The sequence below is a fragment of the Falco rusticolus genome, chromosome 1 (assembly GCF_015220075.1).
Source record: "Falco rusticolus isolate bFalRus1 chromosome 1, bFalRus1.pri, whole genome shotgun sequence".
Classification (NCBI taxonomy): Eukaryota; Metazoa; Chordata; class Aves; order Falconiformes; family Falconidae; genus Falco; species Falco rusticolus.
Window position 1 is genome coordinate 23669201 of NC_051187.1, and position 26765 is coordinate 23695965.

General features: G+C 44.0%; 1 protein-coding gene across 1 annotated transcript in view; it reads right to left on the bottom strand.

Moving 5' to 3' along the window:
- The window catches only part of CASTOR2 (cytosolic arginine sensor for mTORC1 subunit 2), a 124171-nt gene that overhangs the window by 42414 nt on the left and 54992 nt on the right, over nt 1-26765 (bottom strand). Inside the window, exon 2 of the mRNA XM_037375120.1 lies at nt 15585-15655. Within this exon, the coding sequence (XP_037231017.1) occupies nt 15585-15655 (71 nt within the window). The remainder of the gene's footprint in view (nt 1-15584; nt 15656-26765) is intronic.

Here is a 26765-nt window from a genome sequence, read left to right on the forward strand (position 1 = left end):
CATACGGGAAATTGTTCACATTAAGCCTCTTTGCCTTCTGCTCACTTTGGAAATAAGTACCTTCTGCGCTTCGTTTAAAACCTTTTTTTGCCACCTAGAACCCTCTAGCTGCAACGGCTGCTTGGAAAAAAAAGTACTTGCCAAACACACAAGAGTCTTGTAAGGTTTTTTGCTTCCTGGACAACATTCCTATTATTATTTACGCTGTAGCAGAGGCTAGAAGACCTGGTCGTGGACCAGAGCCCAGCTGCCTTGAGCTCATGGGGGAGGGTGGGGGGGTGGAGAATCAGAAAAATTCAAAAGCATGAAAAGCAGCAGCTGAAAAGCAGTTACCTAATTCTTTTCCTTCTCCCAATTTTCCACCAAGCGCTTTTTAAGCATGATCTTTCCATTTTCAAACAAGGAAGCAGGCTGTATCCTACCGTCAGTAGCCCAACTAATCAAAACTGAAAACAACAGTGTCCCCACCTAGAACAACCCATCAAAAAACATACCAAACAACCACAGGAATCTCTATAGAATAGGCTCTTTTTTTTTTTTTTTTCCAATCCTAAATTTCCCTCCAGAAACTTTTCAACTGGAAAGCATTTTCAAAGCAGCTGGGGAAGGACTGAGGATCAGTGACAAACACCCTGAAATACAGCACTGCCCATCAGAGCCGCCCTGCAGCCAGCACGTGCCTTGTCTGCTGCGCTGGAGAGCCCCGCTCAAAACCCAGTGTCTTGCACTGCCAACAGACCATTACCTCCCCTCGTCACATAACCCAAGACAGATACATGCACGTAACAAGGATTTTATGGAGTAAAACCTCTGCTGACACCCTCATCCCTCCCGCAGTGACGAGCTGGTCTCCCTCCTGCTGCCCTGCCTTCCCCCGCTTCCATGGGGCGGTACGTAAAGGGGTCCGGATTTTTCGATATTTAAGCCACGTTCAGCACGCCAGTGGCTCTCTTAGCCCCAGCTTAAAACGCTTAAAACGAAGCAGGTGCATCCTGCTCCACATATCAAGGCATAGCTGACAGCTGTCCAAGTATGTGCTTCAAAATTGTATCATATAGAGGCAAAATAACAAGATAACTTAATGATGCCTTAAAGGTGCAGCCTTTGCTCCACCGAGAGCATTGCTATTAAACCTCCTGTTCTCAAGAGTGTTTTTCTTTGGGGCTGGTGAAATGTACTCTGCAGTTCCTTTGAACTTCATGTTTACGAGACACAGGTTGTACTTTTGAAAGCGAACTGGTTTCAGTTTGTGGTTTTCCTTTCATCCAACTGGGAGGCAATCTGAGAAGCTGGCATGGATTGTCCTTGATTCTTGGACACATAAATACATTCCCTTGTAAAGGTACATACAAGCCACTAAAACCAGGCACAGAGTGGCATGTTGGAGTATTCATCTAGGTTAAAAATTTGTTTAAACAAATTCTAAAAATGAATTTCGGGGGAAAGTGATCCCTTTTCTGTTTAGAGCATGAAGAGACGTGGTAAACATCCATCGGAGCAGGCACTCCTGTCCGCTGCAAACAGCGGAGAGCTTGTTCAAGGGGCTGTTTTATTTTTTGTTCACTGGTTGAAATGCCAAAACAGACATCCACCAGAGGCTCATCCACATGATGACCCACATAAAGCCTCATCCCACATCTCTGAAGGCTCGATCCTAAATTTTTATTTTATTTTTTTAAAATAAATAACCAAACCTAAAACCTGGTATCACTGAGGGTATCAGCTGTAAGCCAGCAGTACTCAGACACCAGGACACAACCTGCCACCTAGCTCCTGAGGACACCCTCCTCTGTCAGACTGCCATCAGTTACAGATGTCCGTGTATGTGTGTGAACTGCCTGTTTAATTCACAAACTCAAGAAATCCTTTGTTTGGTCCTGGGCCACCGAGTCCTGGCAGATGCTCTCACTAGACACCTTAAAGCTTGAAAATCCAATACACTTCTCAGTTTTCAGCTAGAGTTTCGGGACAAGTTTCTGAAAAAGAACAGCTAAAAATGTTTGCGTTTAATCCCCTTCTACACCCCTGAATAAATATATACATATACAAATATAGGTATATACACATATGTACACACAGGTATTATATATATGCACATGTATATATCTCTATATATAGATTGGCAACTCTTAATTACACAAGTTCAGCTCAAAGTGTTTCAGTAAATAAACACCTTACCCCAGCCCAGGGAAGCAGAAGAGAAAAACAACTATGAAATAAATACCTCGCAGGCACGGTTACTTCAGCAGGACTCCAGAGATTACCGTTTTAGCACTTACAATCTGCTTAGCAATGTGCAAGATACAAAGATAAAGAAATCAGGTTGTTGGGGACCCTCCAAGGACATGCCACCCACAAGCCCAGTGCTGCTGACACCTCCAGCCCTCCAGAAGTCACCTCTCACATCTTACAAAACTGCAATTTCACGTACTCCCAAACCAACTCAAACGTCAGATGCAGACTGTGACTGCGGAGATACGGTTCATTCCAACTTCAAAAATTCAATAAATGTGGAAGTCGGGAAGCTGGAACTGAAAAGGGATTGGTAAATCTTGTAACATGAACACGAGGATGTTTTGGTAGAACATGGTGATGGAAATCCCAGCAAAAGCAAACCCAAAAGAAAATGGACAAAACTCATGCAAAGCAAAACTGGGGACATTTACCACTTTTTGCCTAGATGGTGTGCAGAAAGCTTGGAGAGGGATTATGGAAGAAAATAAACTTGAGTTTTTACGCTACTCTGAAGGAAGTTAACCACTGTAAATAGTATCTTATACCTGAACTAGGTTCCTAGAGACAGGATTTTGGATGAAAAAATGATGTGATGCAAACTGATACACTGGTATGTGCATAAGGAGGAGGGGGAAGAAGAGAAAAGGAGGTATGTACCCAAATATACTGTGATTCTTTCCATTTGTCTTCTGGGGATGAAGTGTTTGTATTTTAGAATTTTTTTCTTCTCTACCATGAGAAAAATCAACTGGATTTTTTCCTGCTAAAAAGGAAACCTACTATAACTGTAGTATAGTTCTCAGAGACAGGATTTTAAGGGAAAATATATTGTGAAAAGCTTATCAAAAGGCAGAATTTGTCTTACAAACTTTATCATTACTTCCTTAATAGAATGGAATGAAAGTGAAGACCTTCTGATGGAATTCTAAGAAATACAGCAATAAACAGTGGGTTCTCAGTGAAGGGACTTTTAACATAGGTCCTGCCAGGGGCCCCTATTATTTTATATTTTTATTAAGGCTCTGTTCACCCCCTTTCCTAAGTGGAGACACTGTGGATGAACATCAAGGAGATGTTTGAACATCTTTAAGAACTGTTGGGAGGAGAACTGTGAATAAGACAACAGGCATCACGATGCTACAGCGCAAACAAACAGCACCTGAATCCCGACGACATTATCCGTGAGCAGGTTTAGAGGATCTGGAGTACAAATCCACACAGCACGCACACGGCTGCGCGTGCTGACAGAGGATGTCATGGAGACGGGAAGAATGAAGAGGCTTCAAAAGGGGTTGAGACAACTTTGTGGTGGATTGGTATACTGAAAGCTATTAAATACGGTAATAAGGATTCCACCTGTAATTTAGGAATCCCGCAGTTGTTGACTGGTGGGGAACTATAGTGGGGAAGGAAGAATACAAACTTTCTGGCTCCTCTCCTAGCCTTGCAGATCTTACACAGAGGACAACCCGCGGGGCATTGCTCATTTAGCCACAAGCTGGTCTGAGCTGACATCCCCAGTTTTTTCAAACAGATCAGCGTCTCAACAGAACTGGGTAAGTCCAGATTAATGCAGGCAGTAAATTTTCACTGTTATTCTACACTGCAATTGATGCAGTAACCTCTCCCCCATTATATTACTGCGTCTGTGCGGGATCGGTCACCTAAAAGCAAATGGATGTACAGAATCCATACCAGAAACCTTCAAAAGGGACCTGTGGTTCAGGGGTACAGGACGCGCATGTGAAGGCTGCCCAACTGAAAGGCAGTGGTAAGCTCCAACTGCAGATTAGCAAACACCTAATTAAGGTTGCAAAACTTTTAAGTAGGCATCCAATTTATCAGAACCACAATTTTGCATCATGGTTATATCAACAGGACCTTAAAGAAAGAGTGTAAAGCTCTGCAGTGATGAGGACTTGGTATGGGAACTGTCAGATTTGTGAGCTCTGGAAAGGAATTGAAATAGGGAGTAGAACGGTGAAAAAGAAAAAAATTATTTTCTTTTAGATTCAAGACTTCAAGGGAAGTCTAAGAATTAGAGGAGAAGGACCCCCGAACAACCACTTCCTGCTGTCACAGGAGGGAATTCAGACATCATCAATTTGTACAGCCCAATGCATAAAGCTTCCATAAGCACAAATCATGAGTCAGGATCTAATTAACAAAACCTGATGCTAACACCCTTTCCAAATTGAATAAATGATTTGGAAGAATAGTTGACTTGTATATTTATTTCTGTCACTGCCTGATTGTGTACTAAGTGCATGAGCCATAAAAGTAACATATGGGCAACTCTGCAGTGTAATATAACCCCCCAGAAACTACAACCCTCGACTACAGGTAAATCCCATACGCTCTGTGGTTGCCTGTGTGTCTCAAACACTCTGCAGCCTCGGCTGCGCAAGTCCTGTTAGTCTTGCTGTGCTGATAAAACATATTTCTGGAAGGTGGTTACAGCTGAAAGACAGATTTACTGATGACACAGTCCAAAAAGATGAGAAGCGTTTTAACCACAGGGGCAGAAGCGCGGGCATGCCTTTAGCATTATGCATTGAGTATCACAAGATAGACACATCTCTGCCAAGCGAAGCTGGAAATGCAACTCACTCGGCTTTCTCATCTGTAAGCTGCATACAAAATATTGGTGCCATGGTCAAATAAAACATTCTCCCATTTTAGGCACATTGCCTAATTAGAGGCCATTGTTATCTGAGAACACTGTTTTTGCAGCTGTCAGGAAATTAAATAACCCAAGGGTAACTTGGAATTAAATGAAGCTGTACAAACACATAGTCTAGCTCTGAAATCCTGACTCTGACAAGTTGCTCCTCTGCTTTCCAAGGGACAAAACATCTGACTGGGGCACGCAACTATGCTTTTCTGTCAAGCCATAGGATAACACACCACCAGCCCTTTGGAGGGGCCGATGTGCTAGCCCTTTAGAGACCGAGGACTTGCAAATCCAGATGTATGCACAGGCACTGCTGTCTCTTCACTTAAATCGTCGGCACCTCCTGAGGAAAGACCTTCAGTGCAAGTGTCCACTAAGAGAGCAATCAAGGACTGATAAAAGGAAATGCTTACACAGAAACCACTCCTTTCATCTCATTTTCAATCAATTACTTCTCCTCTTGCAGTCCCTGTACCCTTTAAACTGACAGCGATTTAAAAACTAAGCCGGCTCTACTTTTACAGTGACTTTTTAAAAATTAAACAAAAAGGAGGAGTGCATTTCCAATGAGACTGGCGCAGTCATGTGAAAAGCACAAAAATGTCCATTTAGAAAATACGTTTATGGTGGCCTCCTTTCTTAGCTTCCTACTTGTGATTTCTCCTGTGAGAAACACAAAACCTCAGACTAACAGCAACAGTCCGAGTCAAAGAACAAGGAGGCGAGTTCTTGCCAGGCCAGACACTGACTTAGCAAGAAACAGCATTGCACAAGGCGGCCAAGTCGTAATGTAGAAGCTGTTCCAACGCGATAGCACGCTTCCGTGGGGCTGTGGGCACAGAGGGGCAAGCGACTCACTGCGGACTGCGGGGGGGTGTCGCTAGAAAACTGTGGGTTCACAGCACTGTCTTAGAACAGATCCCCAAGTCTTTGGAATACAGCGGTAACTAAGCCTGGTTTTGAAGTGCAGACAAGTAGATGGCAATTTGGGCTTGTAGTTACGGCAAAACCTGATCGGTCCCACAAAGCATGGATGCGACTTGAAACAAATAATTCGGTCTCCTTTTTATCAGTTTCCTCATATGTGGGAGAAAAATACTAATTCTTACCTCACAGGGGTATCATAAGACAGGAAGTATGAATACACTCCAAAAACAAAGCATCATTGTTATGTTTGGCTAAAAACGTGGAACATGGTAAGGTAGATTCCAAAAATAATCATTATGTCCACTCTCACTGGAGAACTGGGTTAGGAAGACAAATCCAGGTTAGGCTCCAGTCTGCTCTGAGGAAATCAGGCTGTTCTCTTCCTTCCTCTTCACGGGATAACGCACCACTAATAATGAGCAAACCTGGAAAATCAAAACCAGATCCAAGCTCCAAAAGCTAGTGTTTGCTTGTGAGAGGGAAGAAGGGAGCAGCAACTGGCTTTTCTCTTTAGGATTAAAATGAAGATTAAAAGTTTGGCTCAAGATGTGTTCAGAGCATGGACACAGGTGTATCTTGTCCTGAGTGCACTGACTTCAGTGCCCTCCCTGTGCCATGACTGGGAGCTGGGTCCTTCCCAACCTGTCGATCATGACGCTTTGCTCCCTGCCAGGAAAGCATCACTCCCAGCCAGACTCTCCTCACCCACTCGCTCTGCTTTACCTCGGATAATCAGGGGAGAGGAACTGCAGAAATCAGCAGATTTCCCACTTCCTGACAAAACTTTCCCTGTGTTTCAAAAACTCTTGCCAAAGGCTTTGCTCGCAGAATCTGCGATAGCCCAGCCAGTTGAAGGCAATGCTGATGGCTCAGATGACTGCCGGCAAGGGGATGCTGACAGCGTGTTTCACTAAAAAACGAAAAACACAGAAATAAAAGGCAATAAAAAAAAGAAACCGATGGAGTTGGACTCCCATTTCCAATTCCTTCTGTATTTTCAAACAAAATAACACAAGGAATCTTTTTTTCTTCTTTTTTTTTTTCCCCAAATCACATTTCAGACTATTCACCAGACTGACAGAGCAGAGCAAATAATTACATTTCAAACAAGACTTGAAGATGGAGCCATAAAACTCCTAACCGCTGTATGACTATAACCTTGATGTTGTGAGACTTAATCCTGTGCAAGATTAAACACTAAGATATGAGATTTTAAAAAGATTATGCAACTTCTTTCATAAAAGGGTATTTTTTTTCCACCCTAATCTCCAATCTGCTGTTCTGCTAGAGAGGCGATTTATTCAGTAGGTCTGCAAGGGTACCCATGGTAAAAGTGAATCCTGTGGGACAGAGGCTACTGCAATTATTATTTATCATGGCCCTTGCCTGTTATATTATCAAAGTATTTCTACATGTTTACTGGTTTATCTTAATAAGGCCCGTTATGAGATGGTTTAATAGGATTATCCCTATTTTTCAGATGAGGAAACTGAGACACAATGAGATACCTGTCCAAGGTCAAACAGAAAAGCCTGCAGCAGATCTGGGAACTTCATTGCTTTGCCCTGACTCCCTGTTTCTTCACCTTGCAAAGCTGCTCACTTGAGAAAGGCTCCTTTGCCCAACAGGCAGCCCTTCCACGAACCTGAAAGAGACTTTCCATCACTATCAGATGGTGGCTGGCCAGTGTGTCATGCAAAGGCAAGAATGTCCCCTCTTTGTTTCAACTGCACAAGTTAGCTGAAAGCATCAAGCCTCCCCCCGTTCCCCTCAGGAGAACTGCTGGTTTGGAGTCAAAACACATTCATCACCCTGCACTTCCAAGTAGATACAAGGAACTCAACTGATCCTAGTGAAAACCAAGCAACAAGACACGTTGCAGTGGGATTACGAGAGCTACCCTTGATCCATTGTGAGCCCAGGAGACTTTGTACTAACCCGACAGAAAGCTGAAAAAGACTGATCACTGCATCAGCAGAAAATAAAGTTGGTGAAGTTTTTGGGCACCAAGCTTGCCATCTCTGCCTGAGAGCTTTTGTGTAGGTACAGTCAGGACGTAAGTTTCCCTCCTCACTTGACCAGGAGGATACTACAAACCTGCCAGAAATATTCTCACCTTCATGAATGACTGCTGAGCCTTGGCTAAACCTGAGGCATGGAGGCCTCCACCTCCTGCACTGAACAGAAAATCTGGCAAATCTGCTCAGAGACCAGCCCTGGGGAGTGCCCTGTGCTGGCATTTTGCAAGGGATTACCACAGAAGAACTGTTTTCTCTGTTTGCAGGTGATGACAGACTTTTCTGGAAGGTTATTGTAGTCTCACCTTTTCTAGACTAAGGTCACAGCATTTATGAGATGCCAAGGCGGAGGAAATCCACTTCCTCGTCAGGTCATGAACTTGAGAAAAGTATGGCTGGAAACTTAAAGTAGGTTCACAATTAGCAAAGTCTGGGAACTGATGTTGAATGTTTTCAGCCTTGGGAAAAGGGGTTCATTTCCCACAGTTCTCCTTGTACTGGGGTGTAACAGCACTGCCTCATCTCTCACAGGGTGCTCCACCTAACATTGACTTAAAAAGTAGGAAAAGATCACAAATCATGGTCCTACCAGCACCACGGTACAGAAATGCTTCAAAAGGTCTTACAGAGCGTATTGGCCTTGTCCCTTCCCTGCCACGGGGTGCACATTAGCTACCCTGGCGCATCTCCACCAAGCTGGCAGACTGTGGTTAGCTCCAGACACGGGCAAACAATGGAAGACACCAACTCCCCTCAAGCCCTGCCTTAAGAAAAAAAAAAAAAACAAACCAACAGAAATGCACCAGTGGAACAGCAAACAGACAGATGCCTTCTCATGAAACAAACAGGCAGGACTGCTTCTTCTCTGTCGAGCTGCATCTTGGTTTTTCGAGACCAACCTAAAATTTCAGTGAACCGTTCTGTCATTTCAGCCAGAAAAGCTTTTCTCGGTCCTGCATTTATGACAGCAGGTTGGTAAGAGTAAGCCATGGTATCTATCTGCTCATCTATCTCAGACTTTGGAAAGTGCTAGGAAGCAGACAAGACGTAATAAATTTAAAGGAGGAAATCATGGCCAGTTGAGTGGTTCAGGAAGAGATGTCTGGGCTTTCTCACCACAGGCTGAGAAACAAAAATAGATATTGATACACACCCATCTGCTGGAGGAAACAGCGAAAAATATGTATTATTTACGCAGTATTTCTTTAAATAGGAGCAAGCAGAGAAACTGGACCAGAAGAATTTACGAGCCAGGTTACAAACATAAGGAATAATATGTGCTATCAAAATTTGCAAACCCACTCACTTATGAGCTTTAAGTGCTCCCTTCCCCAGGTGACACAAACCAGACCTTGGAATATTACATACTTCTGATCCTTCCCTCCCTTCCCCCAAAAGCTTTAACTACCAAACCCTAGCACCTCTTGGGAGAGGGTAGAAATCCCATATAATCACAGCCCCCCAATGTGTTTATTGATCTGTATCACCATACATGCACTGCCAGAAAAACCTCCCCAACCAAGCACATACTTCTAATTAGCCAATAGTCAAATCCCCATCATTTAGGTCATTAATACCACATTACTTAAAAAACCTGAAAACCACAGACACAACGTAGCCTGGCCAATACAGAGATCCGTAAGAGAGCGATTGTGCACGTGTTTAATAGAGAAAAACATCTTCTGCCTAGCAACCAGAATGCTCTCCTGGCAGTCCAGGGAAAGGAATTCAGCGCTATAAATGTCAGCAAGCAAATTAAGCCACTGTGCCTGAGATACAAAGGCCTAGTCAGTGGGCAATAAAAAATTAAAGGAGAAATAGTTATAGAAGAAATACTAAAAAAATAAAAAAATAAATTCATCTATGTGCTTGCTTCTCTGTATCTTTAAATAAAGTTACAGATTGCTCCCAGCTAGATGGGTTCTGTGCTTGCACTTATTTATAAGCTGATTTCTTGCCCACTTTATATACAGGATGAGAGAGAGGACATTGAAAGCAATTTACCATTTTGATGTTATTGAAAAAGGGACTCAGTGTGGTACTAAAGCATATGATGGTCCTGAATCCAAGGTCAGATAGGGAACAGGTTGTCTGAGATGGCGGTTATCAAAATAAAGCACTGCCAGCAAGAGGGCTTTTTTTTCTTTTTATCCTTTCCTTTTATTAGAATGAGGTCAACATTTTATGAATTCTGACAAAATCTCTCTGCCACTCTAACTAGTTTAGATTTTTCAGGTAGTTCCATTATTCTTAATGTACTGGGCAATTTATTGTGAAGCATGAACTCAGATGAGGAGCTTCCTCATTCTGAAAACTGTAAATGCACAGATTTCTGGCCTTAGAGAAGTTACTAGCCACACTGAGCAGCCAAAGAAGGTTAAAGGAAGGACTGGCACCTCCGTCTTGCAGATGAACCTCCGTGTGGGGAGACCAAGAGTCTTGCTCTGTGTTCACACAGGGTACCTGCACCAGAGCAGATGTTTCCCGCCACTGCTTCAGTACTGAAATGAATTTGTCTCTCCTCTCTGGTTCCAATCCAGAGGAGATCTGTCAGGATGTAAGGGCTGCTGACTGCAGCTACCTACATGAAATGGGCTTGCCTGTTCTAAGATACAGAAGACCAGAGTCCATGAAGGTGATGTGGTCCCCTTACTGACTCCCAGCTTCCCAGAAGCTAGAATACACATGTTTACCAACTTGGAAATCACAAGGATTCACTCCTCCCTTGACCCCAGCGTTTGTTTTCTTTTCCCCTTCTGTGATACGTTCACTGCCTACAAAGAAAAGACTGCATGCACAGAACATGAACCCAGTGCCGAGGCCAGGAAGGCAGTGATCTCACCTGGAAAATTGCAGCAACATGTTGCTTTACAATCTTCCATCTTCAGGACAGCCTCACCTGGGTGACACTGTCGCAGACTCCATTTCTGCAGACGTTCATGGAGCAATTCAACAGCTGCCACGGCCACAAAGGGAGCTAGGTCAGGGCAGCAACAGGCTAGGGGTTGTCCCCCCAGTAGAGAAAGAAGCCTCCAAACTCCATTCACTGCGCTGCAAGAGGTCTCAAAAAGGGAGGCTCCTCTTTCCATCGTAAGCAGAGCAGAAACTCAAAAAGTATAGAACCTGTTGCCTTCTAGGTGCAAAGAGACTATCTTGCCATAGGAATGACGGTACAGAGGAGCTCCTTTTCCCTTAGCACGTAGCCAGGTCCCAGTTATAGTGATTCTGGGAAGGTCCTTATCAAACAGTTCGCCTTCATTTCAAGTGGATACTGAAACAAAGAAATACCTGAGGGTAAACTGTTGCCACCTCCCACCTCCATGCAACTGGACCAACTTACACAGACGACACTGGATGGGCTCTTCCTTCATGAGGCTTGTAGAGAGTAAAACTGGTTGAGGGAGAGCGTTCGTTCTTCATTTCACACTGTGCTGTGCAATTAGAGAAGTGCTGTAAAATGGGAGTCTACATGGATGGCGTTTCATGGAAAGCTACCCAAGCAGAGCTATCGCTAAACATCACAGTGGACTTCTCGGAGAAAAAAGGATGAACAGGACTGCAGACAAAACAGCTGGAGAAGCCAGGAACAGAAAAAGGACAATGAAAACAAACCAAATACCTAAACCGCCCCTTTATCTCCGATAAAAGCCTCTCTGGATACACGGCACAGAAGCTGCGATGTGATGGCTGTTGGGACTGCCTCTGGAGGAACATCGTTATCACCAAACCCCACTCTTTTATTCAGATGGCATCTTCAGGGCAGGACTGCAACATCAGCAACTGCTTCCTGGTGCACAGAAACAGGGTTTCCAAAGGCACGGCTACCTCCAGGTGTGCTGGCATGTGCTTTCCTTTTAGTGTGTGAAAGCTAAAGCCCTTGATGACTGGAGACTACTGGGACCAGTGAGACCGCAGGCTAAAAGCCCTCCTGGTGCAGCTGCCCAGAGACAGAGGGAGCCCGTCCTTGCTGCCCCTTTGAAAAAGGGACAGACCACGCAGAGAACATTGGGGCTGTGGCCCGTTTGCATCACACACAGGCAGCTCCTGCTTTCAGCCAGACCTCAGGAAAAAAAGGCAAACCAAACTCAAAACAAATATTCCTGCATTTCAGGGAGCAGCAGCCGCTTGACTTTTCTGCCACACTCTGGCTGCACAGCAGGTGACAAATGCAGGGATTTTACATGGCTGTCCCAGCACCCCAGTAGCTGAGACACTTGTCTCCATGCAGGAGGGCCCGTGGCCAAACTCCTGCTAATTCATCCCAGTACCGGCCAGGAAAAGAGCTTTCTGTGCACTGTCCCCGTGTTATTTGCTGAATAAAATTCTTCCTCATTAACAGGCCAAAGCCCGAGAAACGGCTACTGGAACAAACAAGGTTCTGTGCAGATATAATCCCCACCTCACTGCTGGGGAATTAAAGCAAAGAATTAGGCTGTAGCCATTCCCTTCCAGCACGATGAATGCTTAAGCAGGTTACGGCTTTGCACCACAGACGTTTTCTGGGGAGAAGAAATAATGACTTCTTTACCAGCCAGATTCATCGCTACTCTCAGGGCAACAAGCCTAAGGATTATTTTTTTGACAAACCAGTTAAGAATGATTACTGCATGTCAGTATGTTTGAAGTGTTAACCTCAGGGACTGCTGAAAGCGCCAGCATTTCTCCAGCCTATTCTTTTCCCTTCAGTGCTGTTTGTGATATGCAGGAGAAGGGGCCTGGCGAACAGGAGAGATGCCAGCTAACAGGTCAACCTTCTCACTGCTGCTGCAGCAAAAATTCAGACAGGTGCCTGAGAAAGGTCAGTCCTAATTTTCCACACAGAAAAGCCTGTTCTTCAGAGTCTTACACCGAGTTTGTTCAGCACTGCAAGAACAAAAGTTACCTGGAGAGGAAAGATGAAGTCACTTGCTGCTGGACTGGCGACTTAAACTGTTCACCAAATGTGAAGATTTACTCTGTAATTCTTGAACCCAACCTGGCACCTCACTAGTCCGGTCAAGAAGCAGCCGAAGCACTTGAGGCAGACGGGATTGGTGGTGTTTTTGCAAGACAGTGGGATGCCACAGTTCTTAACAGATTTTGATCCTGTCCAAGCCCATGGGCTGATTACATGCTATACAAAGGCCAAGTGAGATTCCTCTTCCTGAGGCATTTACAGCCAGACTGTGGGGGCAAGCAGGGAGCGAAGCAGAGCCCTTTCACCACCTCCTCGATGGTAGATCCCGAATTCCTTCCGATCGTGAGAAATTTACAGCGTATGCAGATGAGGAAGAGGGATGGAGCAACAAGTGGAGACTGTGGTCAGGGCTAACACTGAGAGGAAGCTCTGGATGTGGTGATGAGAACTCCGAAAGAACATGGGCTGCACACAAACCCAAAGGGCATGTGGGCTATGTTAGGAGAGTTAGCAGTGTGCAGAGCATACAAGTCTTGCCAGCAGATCGTCACTTCCTCACAAAAAGCAAAGCAAAGGTGATGTGGCTGCCAGCTCCATGACACCACTACCCACGCTGGGCTTTGCACGTGGCTTCCATGTCATGCCATAGTAGAGGATGGCCTTAGCCTGCTCCTTCCTTCCCCTGCGTTGCCTGGAAGGTGATCTTTTCTCCTGCAAAGCTCTGCTTTAACACCAAGTGCATGCAGTGCATTTGAAAAAAAGGCATGTTATATGCTGCCAAAACCATAGCCCAACAGAAGCTACAATGGGTACTGTAACTATCAGTGGTAAATTCATGCACCTATGAGAGCCAAGGTGACAAAGTCCAAGTGGTCCAAGCAGAGAGGACTGCTGCTTTGAAGTGCAGCAGCACTGTCTGGTTCACAGAGATAACCTGGGGCAGCAGTGGGACACCCAGCTCCTCCAGGACACCGGTCTGGCTAGGATTTGCTCCAAGTACACCCAGTGGCACACACACTGCAACACAGTTCTCCCACTACAGATGAAAAAAAACAACTTGCTTGAGCTTACCTTTGTTTCAAGCTGGAATAATTTCCAGTGAGATAAATAGCAGCGTGGCTGCCAGAGGCTGTATGGGGATGGTTGCAATCCAAACTTGCCACCAGTGATTGAATTCAGGAATCTGCCTTGTGCCAACTGGGCAGAGACATGAGTGCCATGGACGTCACAGACACAGATGTGATGCTGGAGATGAGCATGCCCCTAGCATGGCAAATCTGCAGGGACAGCACAGTTCAGTGGCAGAATCCCTCCTTGAAATGGGAATCTCTAGGTTTCTTGCTCTGCCACGTGCTATGGTCCTTGGAAAAAAAAACCTTCTCCTTTGGTGACTTGTCTCTTAAAATGAAGCTCTCGGAGGGAGGCTTTGCATCCTACTATTATGGCAAAACCAAACTTGAATCAATTTCCCCCAGCTGCCACTGATAATAAAAAAGCTGATACTCCTGACAGTAGTAATAAAATTTAGATGCATATGCCCCCTGAACCAATGCAACAAGAGATATTCTGGCAGTACAGACATGTATGTCACCTCCTCTTTTGGGAACAAAAGCAGAACACGTAACGCACAATTCCAATCAAACCCCACAACTCCCAAATTACAAACAGCAATAGCTGTGAAGACCCATTCACCTGTTGTCAACCTAGTGATTATTTTACGAAAATGTTTAGCCAGCATTGTAGCATTCTAAAATATAGTAATTTATTCTATTCTATGTTTATGAGTACTGAAACAGAAAGGGGAATAATTCAGCAATGCTCCTGATTATAAAACTTTAACTCTGTACTAAATAAAGATGGTATAGTTTCTAATTTTCTCCTTAAGTGTTTGGATATTACAAACCCATTGAATATTACAGTGTCACAAGTAGCTACTCGACAGTTAATTCCTATTCAGGAACGAAACCCTCTTTTTTCCTAATTTAATGAATTTTCTCCAAACTGGTAAAATGTGTAGACTTTTAATTCCAACCACAGAAAGCAGAGACTGAATAAAAATAATAATAGCTGCACAACAATTCTGCGTTCCACCACCTCAATAACACTGCTACAAACAAAACCTCCGCACACGATAAATGTGATTACCGACTATTTCCATCCCCAAAGCCAAACCATTCCCTTCATCAGCACTTGCCCAATGCCAAGCATCTGCAGCTCCCAAGCACATACCAACCACCTTCCTCGACACACAGCTGACTCCACCTTTGACACAGGCTGAGAGACCTTCAGCCACCACAGGCAAAGACGGCACATGCCGTACAGAGAGAACTGGGTGTAAGAAAGGGAGATAAATCACAGCTTTCAGTGATGAGCCAAAGGAGTTGATTCACAACTCCACAGCAATGGTTGCGGGGATGACATGAGCCACTCATCTTCAAGTGCTCCTTTTAAAGAGAGAGGCTGGATGAACAAGCTGGAGATGCAAGATGTGGTGTGCTCGTGGAGGTCTGGGGACAAAGGCCAGCTCATTTTAATACAATGATATACAGATGGTTTTGCTTTTTCAAATACACTTGAGCTGCTCTTTAAGACTTGTGTGTGCTCTTCTCCCAGCATTAAAATATATTCATATTCCATGTGTGAAACTCCTTGTACAGCACAGCGGCAGAGACAGCATGCTTAAGTGATCAAAGCACCTTTCACAGCTGTACTACTAGCACTGACAAACAGACCTGTTTTACAAACACTTTGGTTTATAATCTTAGTGAGAGATGACATGTTTTCCTCCTCCACTCCCAGGCTGGATACCAAAGTGGCACATGCTGACACTTACCTAGGAAGCCCTCTTCATCCACAATGATGGTGTAGTCCTCTGGGGTTTCCGTGAGGCTGAAGAATTTGCACCTGGTAGAGGCAAACAGGAGAACATGATTAGCCGCTGGACTGAGTGGAGCCTGGTCTTTCCCCTAAAACGGAGATCCCTTCCCACCCAGGCTGTGCTGGAAGAAAGAGTCACAGTCTGGTGTTTATGGAGAGGCCTGAGGCATTAACAGACCTGGATTTTATTCCTGGCTCAGCCACTCGCACTGCGTGACCCTCATTCCCTGCTGCCTGGCTATGCACAATGGAGCTGGTAAAACACTTATTACTTTTATGACTTAGTTCTTAGTTACTTTTCTTAATTACCATATCCCTTAAGGCTTCCCGTCACAGCCCAAGACCTGCTGTACAGCACTACCTAGGGCAGAAATTTTTCCTCACCCTCCAAAAGCCTTCCCGCAGTTCAGACACGCACCCGTCTTCCCTATCTGCCCGCTGAACTTTCTTGCCTTGTCAAGGTTTGACATCTAATCGCTCAACCAAGCCCCAGTATCGCTTCTTGCTGTTTCAGAAGCTTTTCCCACCAGCAAACAGCATCCCAATTCCCTTTGCTGGTCCTTGCCCCTTCCCTTGGTAGATGCCTCCCTTCCCTGGGGAGCCCCAGGCGAGGAGACAAGTGGTCGTGGCTATCAAGCACACGAACGCAAGGTTGAGCTTTCCCCCTCTCAATCTCCTACTGCCTCTGTTCCAGTCCGTGCTCATCTTTTGACACCGCAGGCCATGTGCAGCGCAGCCTCTCCATCTCATTCAGCACCGAGCACAATGTCACCTCTAACATGAGACACAAAACAAATGTGACATGGGATTCTTCCACTGTAGGCACACAAACAAAAAAAAGCCTCAGCCTTAAGGTTTAACACCACATATAGTTGAAAAGTTTTTTTTTCCCTGACACATCAATGTCTACAGCAACATTACTAGAAAAACCAAACCAAAACAAAACCCCAAACAAAAAACTTACTCCAGCATCTATCCAGTTAGTCCCCAGCACGGCAGGAAGGTTTGCACTACATTTTGCAAGCTCATTTTCACCTTCAGCAAAGCATGCACTTGTTGAGCATCAGTACAGTGCTGGCTGGCTTGCCTGCCCCAGCAGGGCTCCCAGCCCCTCCAGGAACATGCCAGAGCACATGGACTGTGTTTGCTGCCCAAGCCACAAGAGAACTTTTTCCCTCTGTGAAGCCAAATTGGGTGCAGCAGGAAGAGCCTGTGTCTTTAAGGACCAAAGAGCAGGATTTTGCAGTTTTACACCACAAGGCTTTGCAAGTTTTACACTGTAACACTATCAGATTTATCTGAGGTGATCTACAGAAAATATTTCAACTATTAGGGAAAAAAAAGATTGTTCCTAAGGCCCCCAAATTTCACAGTGTCTTCACAGTGTAATTCCTGCATGGAGCACAGATCAGCAGGACTCAGCAACCAGGGACTACTAGGGCTTCTCAGCACTGCTGAGCATCTGTGTCCCAAAGTTTTCAGGACCTCTAAAAGCCAGGATCTCCATGCTGGTGGCTCAAGATATCAAAAAAATGGAAGCAATCACATGATTTGGGACTCAGACTGAAAACTGGCGTGAGCATTCTTCCAACTGGCTGAAAAGAACCAAGATTGCAGCTATCCTCTCCAAAAACAACAGGGAGAAAAAAAATGAGATGGCTGCTGCCCTCGCCCTCACCTCATCAGAAAAGCTAGAGGAAACAACATGCAGCTCTATTAGTGACCTGCCATGTAACCAAAAGGACTTCATGTAAATGGAAAGTACTAGACAACCTGTCTTCAGAGACTCGTCCTGTTTCCCTGGAAGCATCCGTCACGACAATCAAGCATGACACTCTCCCTCCTAGCACAGACATATCTCTATAAAATACAGAAGTGGCCCCGCCACAACAGAAACCACAACTTAATTGTTTTGTGTCATTGGTAATAGCTACTGTGACAGCCACATTTACTAACTCAACTCTCTCCAGTAGTAGTGCCAGGAGAAGCAGAAAACAGTAGCAACCCAAATTTTTTGCTTTCACTTTGTAACTTCACAAGGATGCTACCTGGGCGAGGGGTGATATCCAAGGTGGGTAAAAAGGACTTCTGGGATGCTGCTCCAGGTGGGTCCCAGGAGATACAAGTATTTATTATTTAGTGGATGAATTCCCTGGACAAGTCACTGAAATAAAATTCTTTGTTACTACTACCTGACTGAGCCACGTGCCTGCTGACTAGGGAGAACCTAGTGGTCTTACAAAAAGGAAATGTTAATACAAATATGTGTGTATATATATATATATATATATATCCTTCCTGATATGGAATGGCATTTATGGAGGAATTTTGTTCCAGAACAGTAACACACATCTGTATGCACACATTGACCCCAGCAGAAAAAGTATGATTGTGACAGATGCCATTGTCCTAGCACACATCTAAAGGTGATGATATTTAAGGGATATGTACAGATGAAATCCCATAATTACTGACTCAGAACATATGTCAAAACCTCACATCTTCATATACCATCTCAAAGCCCAGTCTCCACCTCACTGCAATTCTGTAAAAGGTCAGTAGCACACAGCCATCCGAATTCAAAAGCAGAGTCTTTTCACCAGCACAAACACGAGTGGTTCTTGTGGTACACATTCACTGTGAGCCAACGATGCATTCTTTTTCCCAGGGAAAATGTGAAAGTGAAAAACTGGAATTGCAAACATTGTGTGATAAAATAAGGCATGGAAAATTTTCTTACCATTGCATGCTGCCGAAACTCAAGTCCTCACCCTAAAACCTGTGCCTCAGCACGGTAAAGATCTACTTCCACTGTAAGTGCAACTCAAAAATTGTCTTGAAACATCAATGACAGAAGGAACTCAATATCATATTTCTCTCCCGCGCTATACTACACGTGCCTCTTCCATTCAAGTTATACCAATCATTTCTCTTTCTTCTTACACCAGTTCTCAGTAAGCTGAATGCCAACAGCATCTTCTTTTGTCATGCCAAAGCCAGGAAAGGAAAATAATTGCCCTTTAACCATTTTTAGACATCAGGCAAACAGTATTTCTTTAAGTACGTGTGGAAAGCATATATGTAAGAAGACAGTATTTTTAGTTTCCTAATAGCCAAATCTCAGATAGATTCTTCTGGTTTTCTGCTTTCTTTGTGTTTCAGCACATTTCCACTTCAGCACTGTTACTGACTTCGACTGCCTGACAACATATGTCTTTTTCTGGCAACGCAGCAAATGTAGACCAATCTATTATTAGATTAGATCTTTGAAACTGTAAAGCTTACACTGCGTATGGAAGTAATACCCAAGCTTGCACAGACCAGGAAAGCATGTGTAGGATGCAGCAACAGCATCATTTCAGTTTGCAAACAGCACTCAAGCCTCCACAGGAGGAGAAGGCAGGCAGGAAAGCGTATGGTTGGCCTCACTTGCAGGTCCACACCAGATGTGTCTCCTCCAGACACTCAGTCACCAGGCCTGCCTAGACCACAAGCGCAGTAATACTGGGATGAACGCAACTGCCACTGGTTCTGGGGCACACACGTTTGCAGGAATACTGCTGTGGGTCATCCAAAAGTTCAGCACAGACAATGGAAGCCACAAGTCCCATCTTCTCATTTATAAGGAAACTATTTAGTTCATTGTTGCCTCAGCAGGGTAAAGGGTTGCAAATCTGCTGGTTCTATGGCAAAGATCCTGCTCAGAAGCAGGTGAGTGGCTGGCCTCCCCAGTCAGAAACCACGGCCAAATGCCATTCAAAAGCAGCACAGTGCCTAAAAGGCATTCAAATGTAAAGTCTGGAGGTAACCCAAAAGTTTGCAAAGCAGCAGTTGAACTGAATGGGAATTAAGAAGCAGCAGCAGAAAGTTGATCCAAGTGAATATGAAAAACATAATTTGTTGAGTTTCATTCCAGGCTGTCTTCTTATTTTAGACGAGAAAGGATTTATATGCTTTACTCTGTACATTATCATGATAATATATATTCTTAGTACATAAAGTCTTATGCTAATCATCTAATTCTTGGTGATCTTAACTTCTTTGCAGTTTATAAATAAAGACAAGAGGTGGATTCTAGCACGACATATTGTGAAATGTATTTAGGAAAGCAGTAAAGAACACTTGTGCTGTTAATGCGTTTTGACATATTTGTGTAACATGTTAAGTACTTTACACCATCTAATTACAAGACTATACAGTCAAATGGCACTGAAAATTGCAAACAGTGAAATGGTTGGTGTTTTCTAAACAGCACATTTGTTCGTTAGCCAAAACACTTTGCCATCTTTTTGGTGAGACAGAGAAAACACAGCTTACCTGAACCCCAAAGTCAAAAAAAAGCCCCCTTGCAATAGGTGTCAGTTGACTTTCACTCAGCGCCCCGATCAGAAAGCAGTGGGTTCACCTTTCTTACACCAAGTTAATTCTGCAGCCTGGTATTAGAAGGCTGCTACCCTGTTAAAAGGAGCATTATTGTTCATATGAGCTGTTTAATGAAGTCTGCACTACCGTCCCTACCAAGGGAAACACTGAAGATGTCACAGCACTGTTAGAAATGGTCAAAGGACAGCGGCAACATTCCTTTCAGTCATTAGTTGTGCTCAGCTCTGGGACAGAGACATGAGCAAATACAATCAGGGACCGTCTAAAAAGACGGTGTGATAGCACAGTTTGGTTCATTACAGAAAGTTAATAATTTTCAAAACCAACACAGAACAAAACTAACAAATTTGTGGCCAAGGAAAGCAAGTATTCATGAACAGACATAAATTCAGGGAAGTCCTACAGCCTGCGCTGTGCCCAAACTTCCAACGTGATAACCGTGATGGTCTTGTCTAATCCATAATAATAGTAATGACAGTTTAAATTACAGATTACATTGTGTAAAATTAGATGGGGGGACCATCAGTCAGCCCCTCTCCTTGCTAGTTAGTTTAGTGTAGCTGGGGAAGTCATCTAAGCCTTTATTCAGGCTTTGCGACAACTGGGATCAGAATAATATAAAAATGATCAGCACCCTGAAGGAACAGAAATCAAACCACAAAAAGGGTGACCTGCAATACAGAAAAAAAACTAGATGGATATGGATGAAGAAGATACCAATCTTAAGTACAGCTTACTGATAAAGCCAGTACACATGGCAAAATTAAACAAGGATTATTCAAAAAAACCCCGTCAGCTGGGCATCTACTGTATTTGCCTTCATTAAACCAATATCAAAGTGTGGTTCAAGTCTTCATCAGAACAGTTCTGGGTGGTCTGGACTACAAGAGCCCATGCAAATCAAATTACTGCTGCAAATGTAAGATTAGCAGTAGTTTGAAACAATACTAACTAGTAATACTGATACGATTTCTATTTTTCCTGGAGTCAGACTCCGTCAGTCGAGACTTCCCAAGCTGCAGATTAAACAAAGCTACAATACTCAAGAGTTATCCTGCAACATAACCACAGGAGGGTTTTTTTTTTTTTTTTTGGTTCTATAAACACACGCTTGGAGTTTATTTTGTATGACTAGCAAAGCCCAAGTCATAATGCTTTCACTACTCAAAGCACAGCATTTGCAGTATTGCTTTCTAAAACTTACTTGGGAAACTAAAACACATCTTTCCTTCATTTGTTATGAGAGCATTTTTTTTTAATACTTCCTAAAAAAAACAATTAGCAAGCAACATGCAAATTGGGTGGTTTATTCCCCCCCACCCCCCCCTTCAACAGACTTACACCGTTGTATTTAGGAAGATTCTGTAAGAAAATCTGTTTTATTTTGACTTATGTGTAGAAATAAATTCCTGCCAAATGTGAAGAGAGAAGCCAAAACTACACCAAAGTAGTAGTAAGAAAATACACCACATGAAGAAACTAACTGGAATGAATGAAAAAACATGAAGAAACATGCTGGAATGGAGTGGAAAGCTCAGCTTACTGAAGGAAACTACGTAAGGCTGATGAAAAGGTCCAAGTCCACCCAAGTGCAGCTCCCTCATTAAGCCACTCCACCTGATGAATGTGACAATGCTGGTTTCCCACCTCAGCACAACTGCTAACAGGTGAAGACTGCATGGTGCTCCGTAGATGGAGTACAGAAAACATAAATGCAGTTTAAGACCACGCAAGCATTACTGTGCTCATTTGAGATTTTTGTTGATTAACTCAATGAGAACAATACACAAACCACTGATTTTAGGTGTGGACATACCGGAGCTAATATATCTTCTATACCCAAGACTTGTCCTGGGCATGAATCTGTAGAATAATTTACTGACCTGATGTAATTAAAAGTTATTCTTAGCACAGATTTTTCTTCCTGGGTCATAAATTATTTCAAGTGAGCTCTGCTGTGCAATTTTTACTTGGAGCAGCACGACTCACCACCTATATTAGTGAATGGGGCTGAACCAAAAAACTGGATCTGAACTCTACCGCTCTGGCTGGTGCCCAGATGATGTCAGTGCCAGGTGCCTGGCTGGACTCCTTCCATCCACACGCTGAGAAAAGACACCCAGTTACCTCCAAATGGCTCACTTGTGTTTTGGGAGTCCCATCTGCAAAGTACCACATAAAGCATCCTCAATGATAAGCATGCTCAAGGGTGCAAAGCACAAAGCCAGGAGCCTGCAGCAGATCTGCACATCCATGCTGCACCCCACTCCACACAACCACAGGACGTCATTCTCCAGGTTTTAGAATTCTTACTGGATATTTAGTGGTAGGGGATAATGATGCTCATGAGGATTTGGTGGATACAACGTGCCTGAAAGTGTATCTGGTGCTCAGAGAGGAAGCAGCTCTTGATCTAAGAAAACATCCGTTATAGCAACATAATTTCAATTTTCCTGAAGCAACCTAAACAAATAAATAAAAAAAAGTAAAAGGGAATTACCTCATCTCTACTTCTCAGCTGTCATTTTCTTTTGTCTTCTCTGCCATCTTACTTCCCAAAAAGGGACAAAAGAGTTGAGGGAACAAGTTGTTGATAAATCAAAACTAGGAAATCACTTCTTGTAGTTTCAGATTGAAACACTGCCTTCTAGTTTCAACTGAAATAAAAAATGTCACACCAGCAACAAACATTGCATGGAAAGCACTGTTCCATTTTGACATAACTGAGCCCCTCAAATCTTAATTCCTAAAGAATCTTCACTGCTTAATGCCTTCTGCTTGGGAAATGTTTGTTTATCTCGGTGCAGCAGATGACAAGGGGGATGGAAGAATCCAGCAGTCGTGATTCAGAGCTGCAGACAGGAACAAGATCCTCCACTAATCTTAAAGGTAAAAAAGTACTAGAACAAAACAGCATTTAGGTAGGTGCATGCTTATGCTTCTACTCCTACACTCTCTTCTCCAGCCTCTGAAACCGTCCTGTTTCACAGCGTGTATGAACACCACATACACCTTGCTCACCCAGGAACCACAGGGCTATCCCTCTGGCTTGCACACGCTGCATGCACTACAAACGCTGCTTCTGGAGCGGGTTTAACAACCCCATTGCGTTAAGTGAGCCATGACAGACCCCACCTTCCTCTTCTGCAGCCATAAATGAGTTGCACAGCATAGTGCCAGCCTTTTCCCCCTCTGGGAAAACCCATTTTTATTATCTGCTTAAGTAGGGAACACAGTAGGGCAGGAGAAAAGGCTGGAGGAGGAGAGAAATGAGAAGAAAGATACATTTGGTTAGGCTTTACTTTCCCAAATACCATCTGAACTTTCTAGATTCATTATGGGCAAAAAATTCTTGTGTCAAACTGCTGATGGAACTAGCTGCCTTTCTGCTTGAAAGCAGACATCTCTCCATGCTCTAACCATTGGAGACAGAAAACAGAGGGGAATTACTAGGTCATTCACCTTCTGTTATTCTCACAAACGTTGAGAGCTGTTGCTTAATACTGTTTGTGCAGTACTAGTTTTCCTTCCTGTCATCACACAGTCATTCTGAGCCCAAATTCATCAGCATAGGGGTGAACATGAATGGGGTGAACTATATATCTTTGTCCCTTGACTCTATGGAAAACATCAGCATGAGTGTTCAGTTCATAGGGGAACACAGCCGTAACGTCAGCTGTTCCTTCTCACTCCAAATGTATTTTTCTTCTAACATAAATCTGGCAACTTCAAGTTCTGTGAGAATAATAATTATTAACTGATTTTGCCTACCTGTCTAGAAGTGAAAATCATTAGGCTGCTCTGACACCCCTGTCAGGCAGCAAAGCCACGGCTTCTCTTGCACCTCGGGACATCTCGGTGCATGGCACAATGTGGTGGCAACTGGGTGCTGGCTACAAGCACAGGCAGTAAGTAACATTGCAGGGCTGCTGGTGGGACACTGCTGGGCACCTGGGTGATGAGCACGGGGCACCTGCCTAGGCTCAGCACGGGTTATTATGGCAAAACGGTTTTGCAGCTCTGCTTCGACGGAGCTCAAGGCAAACTGAGCCCAGCTCTATTTTTTGACATTAAAAGCAGCTTTACGAGGCTTGCTGCTGAGCCTCTGAGGAGTATTTAAGAAACACAGACGTGCAAGAGAGCCCTGTGCCACGGGCCTGGCACGGAGCAATGCCATGCCATGCACACCAAGCACACATTGCAAGCGTCACAGGGTGCGGGGCAAGCTCAGATACTCTACTCTCCCCAAGTCAGCATTCATCCTCTGCTACCCCTTTTCACCAAACGGGGCACACATTTCTACTGATTTAGATGGTCTTGCACCACTAAGCAAAAAGTGACAGGGTGACAATGTTTGCACTGCAGAAGCAGCACTGGGGCGTGTTTGCAGCAGAGGCAGGTACAATGCATTGGCACTATCCCTGTGCTAGCAGGGTATCCCCACCAGCTCCCCAGCGCTCCCGGGGTCCGCTTTCCCCCCTTCCCCCCTGACTGTTAACACAAGCCAGGGCTGACGTTGAGCTTCCACTCGAAGGAGCCTCCCGCAGCTTCACTACAGCCCTGTTTGTAACATGAGGAGTTCTAATTGCAATATAAGAGGAAATTAAGCGAATTTCAGCCAAGAAATTTAGTGACTTCTGCCTTCATGAGTTTGTTACTTTCTGGGTATTGGGACATCTAAACAAAAAAAAAAATTGTAGGAATGGATCTTGTGTAGAGTTGGTCTGGGGTCACTAAAGACTCTATGCTCCCCAAAGGGCAAAGCACATAAAGAAAGCAGATTTTTGTTCTGAACACTGAAAACTTCATGGAGTAAATCTTCCTCCAGCCATCACCGTCAACGACCTGTATCATATTATAGGAACTCAACTTGCAAAAGTGAACTATCAGGGAAATCCATCTGACACAAGTTTGAATTCAGGAGAAAAACAAAATGTAAACCCAACAACAAACTTGAAATGTTCACAGAAATGTAACCAGAAAGAGCACAGGATTTATTAGCATGGTATTCCGATTTAAAAAGAAGCCAGTGAAACATGGGGTTTGCCCATGCAATTCACTGAACATAACCCAGTTAGTGGATTGCACTGACTCTCTTCCCAACTTCTCTGACTTTCATCAAACCCAACACTACCTTCAATACAAGATGGGCAAAGGGCAAAAGCAGAGGATATTTTTCTTTATAGAAATCTCCCTTTAACACTAGCAGCTGAAAGAACAGCAGTTGTGTGCCTCTGCATCACACAAGACTCCAATTAGGATTGTCTCGCTCTGTCTGTATTCAGCTTTTCACTATGGACTCTGGGCACATTTCTGCAGCAGAGGACTACCAGGGAGTTGTGCAGTCCCACAAAGCCAGGAGACTAATAAAAAATTTAATTGTCACTCTTCATGTCAAAGTGAAATACTTGGAGGCTTGGCACTAGATGAAATGAAAAGAAGTCAACCTAAGGCAGAAGGTGAGCCACAGCACGAGAAAAAATGCCAGACCCACATCTCTGCCCACAACAAGATCTCTCTAGGAGCCAAAGCAGCACAGCACAGCCAGCACCAGTGAAACCAAGAGCCTGGAATACATCCCGGCCATTGCCATACTGAGCACTGTCAAGGTGCTGTCTATGCTATAGTGACCTACTAGAACCGTTAGTAAGAACCATAACAACCGTTATCATGCAGGAAGAGCAAGGACACCTCCTCTCAGCCCAGAAAACTGCCCACAGGACCTCTGTGCACATTTTCCTCTGGTAACCCAAAACCTGTATTTAAACAGGTTCCCTGCCCCCCTTCTGCCTCTCCTAAAAATGTTTATTAGGAACAACTGTGAGAAGGGACTAGGACCCAAGCAGCATGAACAGTATCACAGCCCTCAAACCCAAGACACATGACAGCAGCTGCTAATAGAAATATTCAACAGATAAAGTAGCCTTAGATAACACGCTCTTCCAGCCATTACAGCCAACTACGTGAGGACAGTCACAAAATGGGCTGTAATCATTAAGCCAGATCCTGTTTTAGAAGTGAAATCACCCCGAGAACAGTTGTATTTCCTGGCTCCACCGTGCCTGGTGGGATGGGAGCAGCTCCCTCCCTGTGCAAAGGCAGGCAGGAACACATCCTGGCTTACAGCATCAGTCCTAAAGGCTGCAGGTGCATTTCCATGTGCAAGGGTGAGCTGGGGAGGTTGTGGCTATAGCTCCTGACCAAAGAAGCCTACACGGCAGCAAGGAAAGCTGTCTTCCCTTTAGGCAAACCCATAAATTACATCAGCTATTATTTTAGTCCACTAATTTAGACTGCAATGTCTTTGGCTTTACAAATAGGAAAATGAAACAACACTTTTATCTACTTAAAAAAAAACAAACCAAAACCCAACTCAACAAAAAGCAACCCACACCAAAACTGGCAGAGTTATGTTGCTAGCTCCAGAGACTTGACTCTGAACACCTCGCTCCACACTGGTCCTATGGGCCAGCCATTGACAGCCTCCATTTGGGACACGGGTCTAAAACCAGCCCTGTTGAGAAGTATGGGGAAATCAAACCAAACCAAACCTCATCATCTTCTCATTTACTGGGCTGATGGGAACTAAATGAGCATCCCAGGCATCACTCTGCTCGTGTTTTATTGCTGTTCTTCCTCCAAATTTTTTTTTTTTAACCAACATATCAGAAACAGAACAATAAGGCAAAAATGTTTAAATCCCCAAACTTGAAAAATATAAAATTATTTTCAAAGATAAAAGTAGTATCTGATG